This window comes from Protopterus annectens, chromosome 17.part0 (genome assembly GCF_019279795.1).
Source record: "Protopterus annectens isolate FY-2018-M chromosome 17.part0, PAN1.0, whole genome shotgun sequence".
In the NCBI taxonomy this organism is placed as follows: Eukaryota; Metazoa; Chordata; order Ceratodontiformes; family Protopteridae; genus Protopterus; species Protopterus annectens.
In genome coordinates this window covers 237,362,177-237,381,723 of record NC_056751.1, presented here as the reverse complement: position 1 = coordinate 237,381,723, position 19,547 = coordinate 237,362,177, and the positions used below count along the sequence as shown (strand labels likewise).

The following is a 19,547-nucleotide window of genomic DNA, read 5'->3' as shown; positions in this document are numbered from 1 at the left end:
TGATGTAATTCATAGGTTCATAGGTTAGTACTAAGCTAACTGCTCTTGCGAGCCATTTTAAGCCTAGCCCAATTATCCCTTGTGAGACTCAAACCCTGCACCTTGTGTTTGTAAGGCAAACACCTTAACCATTAGGCCACCCTCCCAACCCTGACTTTTATCAGTGACATATATGCACAATTGTGATGTTTTATTATAATTACCAAATAGTGTTGCATGTGAACATTTTAACAATTATGTTTTAATAACAATAAGTTTTTTTAGAAAAACTCAAGCCACATGTCTGGCAATCAGTCTTGTTTCTTATCTTATCTGTTCAACATTTCCTGTAACTATTCATCCAGTCTAGGAAGGTCTGAGCTCACATTTCAGTTAATCCTTTTAGCATTTTTCCTTTAATCATCTCTTAGTAAAATGCAGTTAGAAAACACTTAGTATTATATTTGTGATTTGCATAACTATACAAACTAAACATTATTTTACAATTAGCTTACATATTTTTTAACTTTTGATTTCAGTATTTTTTATTTATTTATTTAACTGCTCTGTCATTCATTTTACAAAGACTGACTAATTCCATCCATGATTTTATTTCTTTTTAAAATTCAGAACTTTAACTGTTTGGTGTGGTGTTACTATGCAGTTATAAAGGAAATGTAAAAAATAAATAGATATTATCTTAACTAAGACTTGTTTATATTTGCATTATTTATATTTGCTGTTGCCTGCCTGTTATTCGTATGCATTGTATAAAAAGAAAATACATGCATGTCAGTCTTGTCACTTTAAATCTTTATACAAACATGTCAGTATTGTGACTTTAAATCTTTACTCTAATTAACTATTTTTATTTAATTTGTATACACTAGAACTGTTTTGTTTACCTTTTGACTATGCTATGAGAATGGCAGTCATATGTTCTACTTTACTGCAGTACTGATAAATATCTTGCTTTAATTGAATGGAAGTTTTAAACATTTGAGAATGATTTGTATTTTACCATCCTACCATGTATTCTTAACCATTTTCAAAACACAAACCTATTATAAAATATATCTCTTTTGTAAAGATCAGCTGTAGTTTCCTGCTCTTTCCCAATGTATGTAGGGAGTCGGTCTCTGTCAGTTCAGCTAATCTATTTTCTTCATCTTGCAACTGCTGTTTGAGTCTCCTCATGGTCTGTCTGATATGTCACATGAACTTGTTCTGCTGAATTTAAAACTCCTATGCACTTTTGGAAAAATGTTTGTATAACTTGTCTAAACTTCCTGAACTCATTGTGTTTGTCTCTTAGAAGTTTATTACATTCTTTTGTGACAGAATGTACTAGAGGTCCTGTCAGTAACTGATTTGACTCCTGTTGTAACTCTAAAATAAACCTTTTACATGTGGTGACAGGACATAACTGTTCAATATCTGAATCACACAATAAACATTTGTCATACTCCACATGGTTTTCTTTGAGATACCAGTCAAATATTGTAATACATTTGCATGATGCCTTACTATCAGCCTGCCCTAATGTTTTACATTTACTAATATGCTGTGTATACCAACATTGCAATTTACTAAAGCTTGGTTTACATTTGCTTGAATTATGTCTGAAAATATCCATACTGTCTAATATCATCCAAAATGTCTAATAATATGCAAACTAATAGCATCCACACTAAAAAATGTGACAAAGAAAAAAGTCTTACCAGTTAGCAAGAAAACAGGTGATCAGGCTGTTATTGCTGATGGCTGGAAATTTTTCAAAGTTCCATACATCGATCCAGACCCTAAGCTTGACAGCATGGCTGTTCCATTTCCACAAATAGCCAGGCTCCATGACATCTCCTTGGCAGTCAGACATATATTGATTTCTTTTCATAAACCATCTACCAGGAAACTTTACTCTAACAAATGGAAGAGATTTTCACACTGGGCCTGCAGATACAATATAGATCCCTTTACGGCCCCCATTACAGCAGTGCTAGAATTTCTCGCTAAACTTTTTAACAAGGGAGCGGCAGCAGCTACAATTAGAGTCCAGCTAGGTGCTATTTCTAACTTTCATGTTGGGGAAATGGGCCTAAAAATAATGTCCCACAAACTCTGTAAGGCCTTTCTTGTTGAGACCTCCAGTCAGAGAACCTCCAGCACCATCAGATCTAAACTTTGTTCTGTCCTCCTTAATTTTGTCCCCTTTTGAACCTGCATCATCATGTGACAAAGTTTTTGTCATGGAAGACACTTTTGTTGGTGGCCATTACCTCTGCTAGATGGGTGTCTGAACTCCAAGTTCTATCTGTACGTCCTCCCTACATAATCTTTCACAAAGACAGAGTCTCCTTGCGTACTAATCCTTCCTTTCTTCCAAAAGTGTGCTCAGAGACCAATCTAAACCAATCTGTCAAACTGCCAGTGTTCTTCTCGAACTATGGCAACAGGGCAGAATATAGATTACACCAGTTGGATGTACATAGGCAGTTGCACTTCTGCATGCATAGAACTAAAGATTTCAGAAAATCAGGCCAATTATTTGTGTCCTTTTGAGAAAAAAAGAAAGGATTGCTAGTCTCTAAAGTAACACTCTCAAAATGGCTCACAGATTGTATTTCGTTCACATACAGCTCCCAAAAGAGACGGTTACCAGGCAAAGTGAAAGGCCATTCCAGAAGAGCTATTGCTACTTCCTTTGCCTTCCAGGCCAGACTCCTTTTGGATTTGATTTGTGCAGCAGCCACATGGGTAACGCCTCATACCTTTTATCACTCATTACAAAGTGGACATGGCCTCCCAGAACAGGGCTTCCTTTGGGTCCACTGTTCTGAAGAGTTTATTCCCTTGAGCCACCCAAGAAAGAAGGTGCTAGGGACGCTGTCCCAACCAGCATAGAATGAAGGCGAGATAGGACAACACAACATTAAGAAGTTATGTACTCACCATAACATTCCATGTTTGTTGTCCATCTCATCTTCATTCTTGCGTCCCACCCTCCTTCCCCCTCCTCCGCTTCTGGAGGATCAGGCGGATTATTACATCTGTAATTCGATTATGAAGTCTCTGTTTCCCTTCTGGGTCTTATTTAGACAGGTTGTTATTGTCATGTGATATTTATGCTTTCTTTTGCAAACAAGATCTGGGTAATCTTCCCAGAGCATCATGGGCTAGGGCATAGCCTCGAGCCAGTGGAAGCTCGCGAGCTTTTGAATTAGGCCAAGTCGGATCCGATGCTTGGTTCCGAACCCAACTAGCATAGAATGAAGGCAAGATGGACAACAAACATGGAAAGTTATGGTGAGTACATAACTTCTTATTTTGTTTGCTGTAAATATCTGGAAAAGGTGACACTTTTTTTTTCTTTTCTTTCAGAGTGAAAGAGTGAGCAAGTCTGGTGAAAAAAAACAAGTTAAAATTTCTTCAGACGAGAGCTGAAAACAGAAGCTGGTACTGACCCTTCAGGAAAACGTTTTTTGGTTGCTGGAACTCGCCAACAGAGCAGAGCAGCACAACAGTATGTCAAATAAGATTGCTTCTTATTCAGACCATGGGAGTGCAGTACAGGAGGGCTGGAAAGCAACAGTGATCCTTATGCTGTTGTTTTAGGTCAATTAAGGTTTCAAATGTTGGGGCTGTCTGTGCTTTCCTGATGCAAGTTATTTCCCATTACAACAATTTAGTTTTACTGAAAATGGTAAAAGCAACTGTTTTATGCTGGGTAGGGCTCTCCGTATTCTCTTCCTGTGATTTAAAAGCTAGGTCACTTGCTTTAGTAATAATTCTATTGTTTTATTGCCCTGTTTGGTAAACCGTTTTGCCTAAGCCTTCTGACATTATTTGGACCCGTTTCTGAAATGCTTTGAATGCTGTTAAGAAATCTAGTCATTTTAAGCTTTTGGTTAGTTGCATTAAGTTAAGATGATGCGATTATCTAGTTTAATATGTTTTCCTCAGCTGCTCAGAAACAGTAATGCTGTATATGAAGATTTGGAGATGGTGTAGGCGTCTGCTTAACCAGAGGGCATGCTGAAGCAAGAAGATAACTGGGGTGCTTCAAGGTTTACTGCTCACTTCACCCCCCCTCCCCCCACACATACAGCTTTATTTTTTATTTTCCTGTTTTTGTTGCAAATGTGAGCGCAAGTAGCCCAGATTCTTCACAATGTGCACTGCACTGTAGAATTTGGTCTGCGACTAAATTGAAGATGTATATTTCACCACAAAGGCATGGTGACTTTCTTATTTTTGTGTGTGTGTGCTTGTTTATGTATTTATAAAACACTTGCCCATATGCCTCTTTTGCTCAGTTTTATTTTTTTTAACCTACCTTCCCCATGGAACTTGTAAATTCCATTGTTGACAGATAAATGCAGTGGTTAAAGGGGAGTTAACACTTTTGGAACATTTTATACAGTGTTGACTTCCCTGTGAAATAAACACAGTGCAACAGTTTGTGCACATGGGGTTTTACTGAGTCTGTAACACCCTTTAAATCCAAAGTATTTTTAACAGTTCTTTCCTCTCATGCATCAGTCAATGAAGTCATCCTTAACAACAACAAAAAAACAAGTTTAACTTAGTTAGGTGTTACTGGGCAGAAGCCATTTAAAGAGTAGGGCCCAGGAAGATAAGACCACAATATTAAAAGAAGTTTGTAAGAGAAGGGATCATGGTGAGAAGTTTTGTAACATTTGTAATAGGAATACTGCATAAACAAAACTGCATATGACCAACCATAAATGTTTTTTTTTGCTGCTGAGTCCAGTATAATGTTTAATGCACATTTATATATGTAAGGTAGGTATGTCCATGTGTTAATGGGTCTGAGATTCTTTTTGCAGATGTAGGCATATGGTCATCAAATGTGAAATGCAGTTTGACATCATTTGAATAAGTGAGCAGTAAAGCCAACTTGTAGCATCCACCCAAACAACTTAAATAACTTTAAGTGCATTAAAAGACTGTTGTGGCACTGTTACAGTTCTGGTGAGTAGAAGATCAACAAATGTGGTCCTTGTAAGAATATATTATTTATATGTATGCAGCATGGGGTCGTTTTCAGCTTTGGCATACTTTGAGGTACGGAGCATGGTGAATTGTGTTTCTCTGAGTCTTCACATGATTCAGTTTAAGAAAGAGAGGAAATGTCAGTTTTAAAAACTGAAATGTAGCATTTAACCTAGTGCATGCATAAAATGAACTAAGTAATAGTATAGTGGAAATTATGTCTTAGTTAAGGATTTGCATTATAGGTGTGAAGGCTATGGATATTTGAGTTTGATAGAAAGAAACTGAGGAGTCTACCTATATTTTATTTATTTATTCTTTTGATAACCACATAGATGGGCTGGTTCTTGGAACCTTTTCAGCCATACTACAGTGGCAGAGTACAAACACCAGGAATCACTGAAGGATTTTATATAAAATATCACTGAAATGACAAAACAGAGATACATAAATACAATGCAGTATGAAGAGTAGTAATAAACAGGAAAGGAAAGATGGGAGTGGCGATCAAACCCACTACATCTACAATAAGCACACCTTTAGGAAGAGTATTTAAGCAACAGTAATTGACATAAATTTTGGCTGAATTAGTAGTTCGACCACTGAGGCAATATTGATGAGAGAATACAGCCAAACTGTTTGAAATTGCTATGTCTAAGTCCAGTAATTGATGAGCAGTTTGTGTATGTTTTAGCTCTCTCCTTACTGAAATCATACAAGGCTTTTAACTATGGAAATATGGCATTTTAAAATATTATCATAGCACCTTTTAAATGTTTTCTAAATTAATTATTTCTAACATACTAGAAGTGGAATGGCTACCTGTTCTTTGTGTAGGTAAGAAGCTTACTCCAGCTGCATGTGCCGTTTATAAATGTGGTTTTGCCTAGTTACTTAAAAGATCAGAGCACTGTGCAGGCATTTGCCTGAATCATCCATAACGGCAAATGTACTCCTGAATGAGCTGGTGATTCCTGAAGTTTGGATAGTACTGGTGCAGAGCCACTTCCCTTTAGCTTACATATACACTCCACAGCGAATGTTTCCTCGAAGAGCACCGACAATTTCGTAAGTGGCGTTTAGGCACTGTATGGCTACAAGCTCTGAGCATTCAGTACATTAAGCCTTCATCGGCATGCCTTCTGTTGTGTCACTTATATAAATTTACATATCGAACAGATCCAGTCTTATGGTCGTTTCACGTGATTGGTCATGTCCAGAAGCAGCTTTGATCCCATTATGTGCCGTGTGATACAGTTTCACTTTGTAATGGAAATTCTGCCCTGAACGCAGACTGTTGCTCCAGAGAACCATTGGCAGCCTTGCCACAATACCAAAAATCATTAGCACCCATTGGTGTGACTAATATACACCTAGTTTTGTCCCCATTCAGTTAGGGTTTAAGGGGGCCAGACTTGGGGTGTATTTACAATCTGCCTTTCCGTTCATCCAAGTTGGTTTTAAAGAGGGTCTGGGAGCCATACTTTACATCCAAAGAAGGTGTACCCCGTAAGTGAGGGATTCTCTGTCATATGTATGTACCTCAGGAGCAGGTCCTATTTATGTTTCACTAAAAGTTAAGATATCTAGAGGGGTTCTGAGGATGTTGTTAATTATGCAGATATGCACGAGGTCACATAGGACTGGGTCCCTCAAGGCTATGTGAGGTAGGTAGAGGTCACTTCTCAAGAGTTTTTTCTGATTCCTTGGCCATCAACAGTTTTGATGGGATGGAAAACCTTGTATGTAAGACTACCAGAGATAATGGGTTCTGCTCTACTCATTATTCTGAGGATACCCTGCTTTGGTAAAGCTCCCAGGCTCATGAAATACATATAAAAGTGGTAATCGTTCCCTCATTTCTAACCTCACTAGTGTCTTAGCACTTCTTTTCAGCAGCTTTGTGTCACTCCTCCTCTGGAGCTTATTAGAGTTACCATACTTTCAGCTCTAAAGCAGCCAAAGACTGTTTGCCTTTGCCCCTAAAAAGCCCAGCACCTTCTGTTACACCCCTTCCTCAAATTGTTCTTCCCTTTCATTGAAGAATATCAAAGCAAACTTTAATTTTTGTAGGTAATTTTGTCTGCAGAATGTGGAGTTGTAGAAGACTGAACATTTGGCTACATGGAGTTCAAGGATTTGGAAGAGTTTGGTGGAAGGATATATATTTTTTTAATACTCTGTCTTCCTATACCTCAGCCCTTTAATTTCCCACCTCATGTGTCTCATGTTCTCTTTTATGCGATTGAGCAAACCATGGAAAACTGTATGTCATAAGCAGGAAGCAGTAGACAAAGTTCTTCATATTGTGTTTAATGGTGTAATTGTGTTGCCTGCTTTTTATGTGCATTGTGGCTATTGGTGTCTGCCTTCCCGGAGCACTTTAGCTCAGGCTTTTTTAACCCCATGATGAGTTATAGTAGGCTACACTAGACACATCAGGATTCTTTCTGATGACTTCCCCCCTCCCCCGGAGGTCACTGAGGAACTGTTAACGAAGGTAGAGATTTATATTATGAAACACTTGTAAAATATACATGCTGCTGTAAAATGTACATACTGCTGCTTTTGAATGCTAAGAAACAAGAAGGTGGAAAGTAACTGAGTGTACAAAGCACAAATAACTGAGAAAAAGTATGCAGTCAGGCACAGTGGTCACTAGGAAAGGCCAAAAATCCACAAACTACCAAGTAGTTCATGGATTTTTGGACTTTCCTGGTGACCAGTGTGTTTGAGTGCTTTTGAATGCTCTTTTAGGGGAAAGAAGGCTACCAAATGAGAAAGGTGACCTTCCAAACATTGCATCTTCCCACCGGTTCTTCTAAATGTGTCCTTGGAGACCCACCAGCAGTCCCATCCATTCGAGATTTCATTAGTCAATTCTGCTGACTCACTCAGCCTAGAAAGACATCATCAATGTTTGGTGGGTTCCGAGTAGCTTAGAAATAGACATCTTGGAGTTGCTTGTGTTTTTCTCAACTCATTATCCTCCAAAAAGCAGTTCATTACCAGAGAAAATGTTAACATAGCATTAGTCAGTCCTGCAAAGGGGGTAATATATATATTTTTTGTCCCTTTTTCCTCCCATCCAGGTCCCATTTGTTGGGACTTTGTTTCCCCTTTGACTCTTGACATCCTTTGACGGCATAAGAGGAATGGTAGACCCAGCAACTTTGGCAATAATCCAGTGAATGCTAAATATTTTTTAGTGCTAATGACAACACCCCCACCCCCACCCCAACACACACTGCTGGCTAAAAATCACTGTGTAGTGTCTGCTGTACGAGCTTAATGTTGGTGTACAAAGCTATGTCAAACCCAGAGCTGTTGGACATGCCCCACTTAAAGAAATCCCAATCCCTCCGAGCTACACGCTCTAGGGACCTAAACCTTGTCACCACAATAAACAGAACATGCTGGAGGGGTAGATTCCTGTCCCAGAGACTTCCCATACACTGGAATAAACTACTTCTCTATATCAAACAAAGCTCCTCATTAGCACTCTTCAAAAAAAATCTTGATGATTGGATGGGAAATAGGAAATTCACCCCGGGGATCACCTCTGTGGCTCTGCTCGACAGTGGCACAGGAAAATAATTTTCTTGGGTGGCAAAAGCCAGGGTACCTTTTTGGCTGGGCTTGTATAGGCCCCAGGGCCGATAGCCTAGTACCTACCTATGTGTATACTTCTAACACCTGTGATCCCCAGCTAGAGTGCTGTGCATCCTGGGGGTGTGGCTGCCCTCTAGGACTCTAGTGCAGGAGTAGCATTTCTAGACTTTCCACTAGGTGTGGCTTATGCAGTAGGACTCTGCCAGCACCTTATGGTTGAGATGTTTTCTGCTATTAACTCAATTCCTCTCCTGCAGGCATCTGCAGTGACCAGGCAGCTAGTCAAACCCAGCTCATTTGGGGATGTAATCACACCTAAAACTGTGCACCATGGAACTGACTAGTTTCTACTTCTGTCCATTTGTTTTCCAAAAGTACTGGGTGGTGTTCCAGCCATTTCTAGATTTGATCCGTTTTAAGTCTTTGCATTAGTTATGTGAAGTTTTAAATGATCACTCTTCAAGCCTTGCTGTCACGGTTCTGCAGAAATTTTGGATGTACCAATAGACTTGATGGATACATGTTTGCATATCAGTATCTGGTAGTCACACCATTGATTCCTGCTGCTTATTTATGGGCAGCACATTCATTATAAGATGCTTCTATTTTGACTTCTTTGTTTACAGATGTCTCCAGCAAGGTGTTGGCAGTGACAGAAGTTTTCTTGCAGTGTTAAGCTTCTTGCATTCCCTTGCCCGGAATGCCGGTTGTTGATGGCCCTACCCACAAGTTCCTTGTAGTAGCACTAACCTTGACTTTGACTTATCTGCAGTGTTTTGGGTCATCATCAGTTTCATTACACTGAAAGTACAAAAAACATTTTATTGCATTTTAGAAATGATTCTGTTCAAGGTCCAAAACAATGCCCTTCCCGTTTTGGTAAGGGTCTAAGTTCACAATTATGTCAACATCCTTGCCCAACAGGATTTCCAAGTACTTTGTGCTTCCCCTCATACTTTAAGAAAAAGGAGAGTTTTTTTCTTTTCCTCTGATATCTTTGAAATGAAGATTTTTACTTGAGGCAAATGGAATGCTGTTTAGGCTTTGTTGCATGTAATGTCCGGTCCCATCTGAAATAATTTCTTTTGGTAGAGCTGTTCACTTAGTGAAATGCATATATATGGACGTGTATACTTGGCTGGAGATCTAAGGACACTTCCCTTAATGAGCTGAACTGCAAATCATTGAAAACACAAGCACTTCTGGCTTGGGTCTAAGACTGCTTGAATGGTTTGCTTTTGGTTAAGTATTTTGGGAAAGCACCAAATTCTCAAGCTCCAGCTCCTAAAACATCTGAGATTGTATGAGGTACCCACAAAGATACAGGATCAGTGCAGACATTTAACAGATTAGGCTCTTAATTTGTCTGCCTTTTGATGCAAATATACCTTCAGCCATCCATATGCTTCCACGTGGCAATGAATTACAGGTCATTAGATAGATGTGAAAGAAAAATGTGTACTTCTTTCATCCTCAGAGAGAAAAGCTTAAAATAGCTGGCTAATGGTTTATTGTTAGAATAACAGACTTGATTTGGATAGTTTGACATTTCAGTGTAGCACCTCCATGATTCAGACGCAAAGGATAAACATTAAATGTGCATCTTTAACTGAGAAAGAACCTGCATAACTCAATGGCTGATTATTGAATAGTTGCAGCTGTGATGCTTGTACCTATTGCTGTGTAAGCAAGACTTCATACGTAGATCAAAACCCAGTCTATCCTTGATGTGGCTAGGAATGAGATTTTTAGGTGCCCCCGTAACTTAGAATGCCCAGTTTGTTCACCCTGCTGAGGATCTACTTGATAAGACAGAAGAGGAAGTTGCTGCCTTATAACCCTACCCCCCAGTTACTCAGTAAAGAGTCCTACTGCTTCAGAGCAGGATTTATATTTAAGAAACTGCAGCCCGTTCAACAATTAATGCATAGGAAAAGACGACTGAGAAGTCCTCAAATAAATCATTAATGTATTTGACATAAGGAATAACTATCAAAGGCAACCTCCACGAGTAGAAGGGGATTATTTTAGAGGGGTCATGCACTTCAACAGTGTTGTAACCTGTTAACCCAGACAGACAAGTTTTTCAGATAACTTCAAGAAAATATCCCATAGAATTTGATCAGAAGGCAATTTCAGGTTTGTTTCTGTATATTAACCTACTGATTGCTCAGATTGTAGACTTACAACCTCTGAAAAAAGCTCCTCAATTTAGAAGTGGCTCTTAATACTTTCTTTTTTTCCTGTAAAGAATTGATGATGCTTAGTAGAAATTTTTACCAATAAAAATGAAAGATTTTGATCTTTAAATGCTTTTTTGCCACTCAAATCAGATATCTTACATATAAAAACTTCACCATGTGGAATCTTGGGCATTCATTATGATTTTTTTAATTCCTGTGCACTATTTTTTGGCTTTTTTTTTTTTTTTTTTTTTTTTTACAGCTCCAAAAGTTTTCACCAAATTCATGTTTCTGTTTGTTTAATATATCATATCTTGGTGATATTTCCTTTTATCCCTTTGTGTTTTTTTAGTAGTCAGTTGTGTTTTCAGCTTGCTGGAGTGTCTTAATTTGGCTCAGACTACATAGAGACATGTGTTCTATTTTACTCTATAGTCTGCGGCCACAAGATGACAGTAGACAGCTTGGTAATAAAGGCAGTAATAGCTGCAGTCTTTTATACTTTTAAGCTGGTTGTTTGGATTGGAGCAGGTCATCTCTTTTTTTATTTAATTGGCTGAAGTATTCTTCTGTTTCAGTTTCCTGGGCAGAGGCTGCATAGTGTGCATTTAACATATGCTGAGCTATATTTAATTTGTATATTGATTGATTCAGTCATTCATTGTGACACCTTTAAAAATCTTTTGAGCAATCACTTAAGTAGTATGTCTTTTGTTTTTGTTAAACACAGTGATTAAAGGATTTGTGGGAATAAAGTATGTAGAATAATGTTGAGGAGGGAGAGTGAGGTTTAAGGGAAGACAGGAATTGAGGAAGTTTTGTAATATTGATTTGCCAGTGTGACCTTTTTACTCTTTGATTTAGTTTTTGGGATATTTTGCAGACACCTTAATGGTTATGTACATCACCTGGGTATAAAGACTCAGTGTTTCTAGAGTATAGGCAAACAGCTCAGTTATACTGTGCTGATGAGATCATTAAGAAGTCTGAAACGTGCATCTCCACAGCTAGTGGAGTTTGGCTTTATTGGCCTGAATGAATCCATAAAAACGTAAAATGGAAAAGGTCATGGACATTCCGAAGCCATATAGCTGAAACACTTGATAACCTTAAGGAGACATTTGCATATATCCCATGGGCCTCTGTTACAAGGTTTAAGGTATCACACAGTGAAAACTCTTGCTTGGCTAAGTTTCTTGTAGTTTTTAGTGAAATAAGTAAAAGGAAAAGGGCAAAGATGCAGGATCAAAACAAAACATTATGGGCAGAATGGTTGAATTTTGCCATACACTGCACAACAGTAGTTACTGTTCTGTAAGTTCATGAAGAGGGGAAGGTAAAGACAAGGCATAGATTAACTATGGAACAAATAGAAGGACTGGAGGAGATCACAACAGTAGAGGAAATGAGGAAGACATTTAAGAAGATGAGCAATAAGAAATAGGGAGTGGGAAGATAATTACTCTGAAGAATGCTACAAGTGAGAAAAGAGCTCTTGTAGACAATGGAACAATACAAAGCAATAACTACAGGAAAGGCATCTGACATGAGAAGAGACAGAGTAGTTTTATTACCTAAAGACTGGGGAGACCAGATAGACCTAGGGAGCTATAGACCAAATTCAGTCATAATTGCAGATACAAACATTCTTGCAAAGATATAATGTTCATCAAAAGAAGGAAAACAGATGATAGTTGGGAATACTGATGGAATTCACTTGTGAAAGAGAAGGAGAGACAAAAAGGGAGAAGAGTGGCACAATGTGATCTATAGAAAAACTTTGATTCAGTAAGATAGAAAATTCTCTGGAAGGTATTACAGGTGGAGGGGAGTGGGGAGTGAGGAAGAAGTTCACAGAACAGTTAATCACTGTATAGGAATGCAGCACTAAAAGTGATGGTGAATTCTGAAGTATCAGGGGGTAACAAAGATAGATATGAGAGCTAGACAGGGGGTCCACTGTCTCCATTGCTGCTCATACTGGAGATAGGAGCTCTATCATTAGCATTGATAAGAACTGAAGAAAATGTAAGTTGTGAAAATGAAGGAATCTCAGGTTTTACTCTATACAGATGACTTCATACTTGAGTATATAGAGGAAGTTCTGGTTTGCTACACATCTGGTAACATATGGATTGATGCTTAGTTAAGAGAGTTTATCTGTTATACCTGAGTGGGGAATCGTATCAGAAACTTTGGCCAGGTCAGTGTAGGCGGTGTGCGCCGTCTTCCCCTCATCCATGACTTTGGTGACTAAAAAGTCGACCAAATTTAACAGGCATGACCTCCCCTTGATGAAACCAAACTGTGTGAGATCAAGTGTTTGAGGTTGCCAATATCATTGTTAATGAGGTCCATTATAATGCATTCCATGGCCTTGTAGATCAGGCTACTTAGACTGATGGGTCTATAATTTCCTGGATCAGTGGACACCACCTTTATGCGAACGGATGATAGTGGCTGTCCTTCACTCGGCTGGGATGAAACCAGTTCTCTGGCTTTTGTGAATAGGGTGCCTAATGGTGCTGCAAGTTCTTGCCTGAGTTCATGTAGGATGCAGCCTTCAATGTTATTTAGTCCCACGGAGGATGTATTTTGCCTTTGACAGGGGAGTGATAACTTGCTCCCGAGAGATGAGGGGAGGGGTCAGGTACTGGGGATGTCCTGTTTTACTGATGGGGGGACAGAGGGGTAAAGTTTTCACTGAACCTGTCTGCCAGCAGGTTGGCTATATCTACAGCGTTTGTGTATGTAGTGTTGTTGACCACCAGTTTTGAGCAGATCTGGTTGCTTCCCTTGAGATTGTGTACATATGTGAAGAAGGTCTTATGATTGTCTTTAGTAGATATGGCCAGTTTGGACTCATAAGTTTGCTTTTGAGGATTTCTCTAGTGTTGTTATTTGCTTGTTCAGGCTAAGGAGAGATTGCTTCCAATTAGGCACCTGCTCTTTCTTGGACCTGGACAGCAATTTTTTTCCTTTTATTATAGAGTTTATTTATTGCAGTTGTCCGCCAGACAGGTTTACTCTTCCTTGAGGAGGATGATTTCATCCTGTCCGGGTATTCCTGATTCCATGCAGCTATATAAATCCTCGTATAGTACTTTGATGTAAGTTTGGACATATGTGCCAGTTCCTATTGGGGGGGGGGGGGGTCTGTGAAGCTGTTTATACCTTCCCTCAGGAGGTTGTAATCAGCTTTGGAGAGTTTTGTTTTTTCACCTTAGCTGGGGGGAGGGGGGTTGGGGAGACGGTGACTTTGAAAGTGACTGTTTTGTGGTTGGATCTTACCAGGGATGATGACACTGTGGAAATGCTGGAGTGGTTACTCATGTTGGTTAATTCCAAGATATTTTCAACTCTTGTGGGGGTGTCAACCAACTGGTCCAAGGCATTTTCATTGACGAAATCAAGGAATCCGGGGGCATTTGTGTTTTGGCATGAGTATTTCTTCCAGTCTGTGGTTGGATAGTTAGTCGTTCATTATCTGGGTAAAAGGTTGAATCTTGATAGATTCAGAGAGGTCCAGATAGGTGGGGGGGCATCTTGAGTCAAAGTTGGAAGCCTCTATAGCTAGCTATGATTTGAATAGGGGTCGTGTCTGTTGTTAACTGCACCTGGAGTGTTTCCTGTGTGTCATACTGTTTGTCCAGCATGGAGGTATGTATGTCTTTTATATATATTGCAACTCCACATCATTTTGCTTTGCTATCCACAGTTTGGGGTCTGAATGTATGATAGGATGAGTAACCTGCCATGGCTGGGGTGCTCTCCACAGCTTTGAACCAGGTTTCTGTGACTGGACTGCAGAAATATCAGCATCTTCCAGGGTTAAGAATGCTTGCAGTGAGTGCCGTTTCATGTTTAGACTTTTAGCGTTTAGCAGTATGACCTTTAATTTACATTTTTGTTTGAAGTGTGATGTTCATGTTGACAACCTTCTTAGTGCCAGATATACTGGCTTGTGGGGCAGAGAGCAATGACACTAGGTGCTTGATGTAATTGCATTTGTCACAAATTGTGTTCCTAGTTGGTAGTAGTAGATGGTTGTCTGGTGTACATGAGGCAGTTGCTACACTGTCTCAGGGTGCCCATATCAACCAGAGTGACAGGAGAAAATGTAGGAAACTATCTGTCCAAGCAGAGAGGCCAGCAAGAGCTAAAAGGGTAAAGGGTGAAAAGTCTAAGACTACTACTACTAGGTGATCACACATGTGCTACTAAGGGAAATTTTGTAGCTGGAATACCTCAAAAAGGGTTAAAAAGTGCAGCTGAAGCTCTGGATGCAGCAAACCTGTATCTAGACTATGCTACTCAATTTAAGGTTAAGAACACAGTAAAAAATAACTTAAAGAAGCACAGATTAACCACTTACAGTCAAAAGACCAGAACTCACAGTATGGAAAAATACAGTTAAACAGTAATGAATTGCAGTAGATAACACTGAAATATAGTTAATCAGTAAATTGCTTTAAAACACTAGCTCACAATCACAGCAGTAAAAGACAGCTCAAATAAAGCAGCAATTCAGTAGAATACTGTCATCAATTTAATAAGGCTACAGACAAGCAGTAATAAATGTGTCAAAGTAAATGCAGTTGAACTCCTGAGCACAAGCAGCAAAATGAAGCAGGAAAATGCACAGTTTTTTTTGTAGAAAGTGAGGAGACAGAAGATAATTCAAGGTTGAAAAGCTAAAGGGATCGGCTTTCACAATTTATCTCAATGTACTGAGTAAAATGAGCTGATGTAATGGGACTGGGGGGAGTGTCCAAAGTCAAATTTATACTAGAGACAGGCAACTCAAACCACCAAGCTTTAATACCACAACAGCAGCTGAGCAGGTGGGTGGGATGTAATCAGAACAGAGGTAAGGATTGAATTCACTAATTCTAAAATTAAAAGCAGTTGCACAGTTTAAACAGATATGCAGCAAATGTTTTTAGTAAAACAGAAGTGCAGAAAACAGTTGAAAATAAGCACTTATTTTTTTCCAATCTCACAGCCGAGCAATGGCAGAAGGCCTGTCTCACTGCAGCTTTGAGCAAACAAGTACAAGGAGAGAGGGTCAGTGGAAGCCAAAAAAACATAAATGAGAATAGCAAGGGATGTAACGAGCAAAAGAGAATGAGTGATGAGAAGGTTGGGAACATGAACTGGGGAGAAAGCATGAATACTCTCTTGTTGGGGTAGAAAGATATGAAAGAGAAGGGAAGAAATCTGGACAGAGCATGGGATAAAATAGGAAAAGAGTTTGATAGAGAGGGAGAGATTTAAAACAGTGGACAGATGTGACAGAACAGTACAGCATACCCAAATAATATTAAGAGTTACATTGTACTAAGAAATATACAGCACAAAAGAAGTGGAGAGAAGAGGCCAAAACAAAAGGGAAAAAGAAAAATGTGAAAGAAACTCAATGAGAAAAAAATGCACAAAAAATCAGGGGCAGGTGAAGAACAATGTATGAGAAACTAAAAAGGAATGCAAGAAATAAGGGATCTGCAAATCAAGGGGAGAAGGAAAAGATGAGAAGTTAGTACACAAACTTGGAAGGAAGTTAATAGCAGTAGAAAAAATCAAAAGAAATCCAAAATATCTGCTACGCAGAGAATACTTCACAGGTGCTTTCTGACTCTTGCAAATGCAATACCTGTGATATGGTACAGAAATGCCTTGGATGAAATATGACACTGGTCTGTTTTGGATGAAAGCAGGCTGTCACCTGCACTTAAATACACTAACTACAAGATCACCATACATTGGAGAAAAGAACTGCTTTTCCTTACTGACTGCATTACTTAAGCACTGTACTCTAAAAAGGTCAGCTACTTGGGTAAGTAAGATGAGTGCAGATGATGATATTTTCATTACAGTAGCACATGGCAGCAGCAGTGTACATTATACCATCTGGATAGAGAAAACCAAGGCAGAGTGTAGAATGTATATGGGTAGGCAGTCTTAAACTGCCCCTCATGCAAGAAGAGTGATACTTGTATCCTCATTCTAACACGTTATGTGGAGTATGTTCACATAGAATTTATTTGATTATTAGGCTTCTTTAAGAAGATTGGCCCACTGGCACAAAAAGAGCCTAATGTAATACTGAGACTCCTAAAGTCTGAGCTCTGGGTTATGAAAATAGATGAGAACAACCACCAATTCTGGTATGATCCTGTGACATTGGAAAAACCATCACAGAACAGTAGATTTTAAACAAATGCAGCAAGGCATTCAGACACATAAGCAGTATGTCAAGTGCTCCTGTTGACGGCTAGTGTTTCATTAGATGTTTTAAAATGCGTAATCAAGTGAATAAAGGAAGGCCAGTGAAGAAGACTACTTAAGTGTTGCTTCCAACTCTTTTTCAGTTGACCCTCTCACTATACTTTTCTATAACTTTCCCTACCCTTCTGCTAGATGGTATTTCACCCATTCCAGAACTGTCGCACCTTTTCTTAAGTACATTGCTCAGTTTCCATATAAGAGAAACCGTCAGTAATGGTTGGAGGATGCGGTGGATGTAAACAGCTTTTTGAATGCTTTATTCAGATTCTGGTAGCGTTGTGTGTCACACACATTGTTCCCACTGTTCAAGTTAGACCGTGTAAGACTTTGGGTGGGGAGGACAGTGCTTTGTCTCTTTTAATTAGAATTTCCCCTTAGAGTGCTGACAAAATCTGAGAGCTGAGTTTGTGACCTCATGTATCATAATTATCATTTCTAATACTTCCTAGTTCCAAATTGTTCCCTAACATACTACTTATGCAAACTAATAAAATTAGGAGAATTATTCACAACCGAAAGTACCGTGTCTGAATTCAAGTTCTTAATAGTGTGATCTTGCCAGCATGGTGCTACTTTCAAACTCAAAAGTTCTTACTAGAGTTTCCAGTTATACTCCACACATTCAGACACTGTAATGAACACAGCAATCATTGTCAGTTGTAGACTGACTGTGAGGACAGTCTTGACACAGATCACATTTTTTTCTGCTAGAAAACACACTATGGTTAGGTGTTCAAAATGTTTTATTTTACAAAAACTAACATTTCAAAATTAAAGTTATCAAATTACTGTACTGACTAAAAGGGCATAAGCAATGGACATTTATTGATTATGTACATGAAACCTTGAAAACAAATCCATATGAATAAAATTAAAAACAAGAATGACAATGTAGTTACATGAAAGCAACCTTGATGATTACATAGATTCATAGGTTCATACTAGGCTATCTGCCCGAGGGCATTTATAAGCCTAGCCAGAGTGTTTTTGGCTTTCGCCACCCATTTTAAATTAATTTTGCTATGCCCTTTTTCGAGGTTAGTATACTGTGCCTCTGTCTAACAGTGACACAGAAGTGATACCCGGGGTAAACGTACGATCTCCCATCCACTCATCAAGATTCCTCTTGAAGAGAATTTACAACAACTAAATGATCTATTGCAGTACTGTAACACTGATTTATCACTACCAGCCTTGCAATGCAAATAGAATTTAATTTCACGAAAGAAATTCTCAGTTTCTTACAAGTGTTTTAGTAAGCAGTCCTTTCCTGTAGGATGCGGTTAACCAATAAAAGCACTGTTTCACAATGCAGTTTTGTGGGTACTATCTCAAGATTAGTTGAAATCCTGCAATACATACATACTATGTACTGTGATGGTAACGGCTTTCTAAAACAGTAGCAAGTTTTAAATAGTAAACACACACATAAATGCAAAACACTTGAAGCTAGATAGAAACTAATTTGAGCCCCCCCCCCCCCGCTACATCATTTTACAACATTATTATAAGGTTTGTCATTCTTGCATCCCAGAATGCATACAGAGGTTTTATTTAAGTAACAGCTCTGAAACAACAGTCCTGAAGCTGTCATTTACATTATAGGAATGCTTTGCTTTCTTATCTTTTGACCTATTTTATTTTTTTCTTATGAGAGACATCTGAAATAGCATGGGTGAGTTTTTCAATGCGACTTAGAATGTCTGATTGATAGTGCATCATATGGGTTTTATAGCTGTTTGCCCGTATGCCAAGTGTGACAGAGGTATACGCCTTCTTTGCAAGTCTATTTAAAATGCTACTGTCCCAATCACAGAGCAGATTATTACAACCAACCAGTATCTTGGATCCCATAGAAAATTCCACAGAAATTAAAACAGAAGCAACAACCTTTTTTAAGTAATTGCTTACTTACATATATTTGTTGACTGAGGAAGGTAGTCAGACCCTGTTCAGCCATGATCCAAGCTTAAATTTTATCAACTTAACAGCAAAGCTGTACCTCTGGTGGACTGCAGGAGCAATATATGAGATTTAGTATATACTGTAACAGCAGTTATTGAGTACTGTTTACAAAAGGGGATGTACTTAAGAGCCAGACGTTTAACACTTGCCAGAAAAATCACATGCATGTTCAATGTTGCACAGACATGTTCACAGTGGAAGAAGTATCACAGGTGCACATTTACTAATGACTATTCCAAGTATTTTCTACAACTATTTGGGAACTAAACTATCCGGAATTAGATGTTTGTACATTTGTCACACAAGACACTTAATTCCCATAATCCCATCATGTTAATATTATAAGGGGGATAGGATATACACATTTACATTTTTCTTTTGTGGATTTGTGTGTTTCCTTTTAATTTGATTATCTGCAGGAGAGTAGAGTAGACATACTGTAATTTGTTAGCTATTGACTCTGAAGCATTTACATTTGTCTTCAATAAAAAGATGTTTTTTTTTTTT

At 38.7% G+C, this 19,547-nt stretch overlaps 1 protein-coding gene across 2 annotated transcripts in view; it reads left to right on the top strand.

Moving 5' to 3' along the window:
* Nucleotides 1-19,547, top strand: part of TNFAIP8 (TNF alpha induced protein 8) — a 653,571-nt gene that overhangs the window by 157,156 nt on the left and 476,868 nt on the right. For both annotated transcript variants that reach the window (XM_044059443.1, XM_044059441.1), the window contains exon 2: nt 3,358-3,499. In XM_044059443.1, the coding sequence (XP_043915378.1) occupies nt 3,499 (1 nt within the window). In that variant the 5' untranslated portion in view covers nt 3,358-3,498. The remainder of the gene's footprint in view (nt 1-3,357; nt 3,500-19,547) is intronic.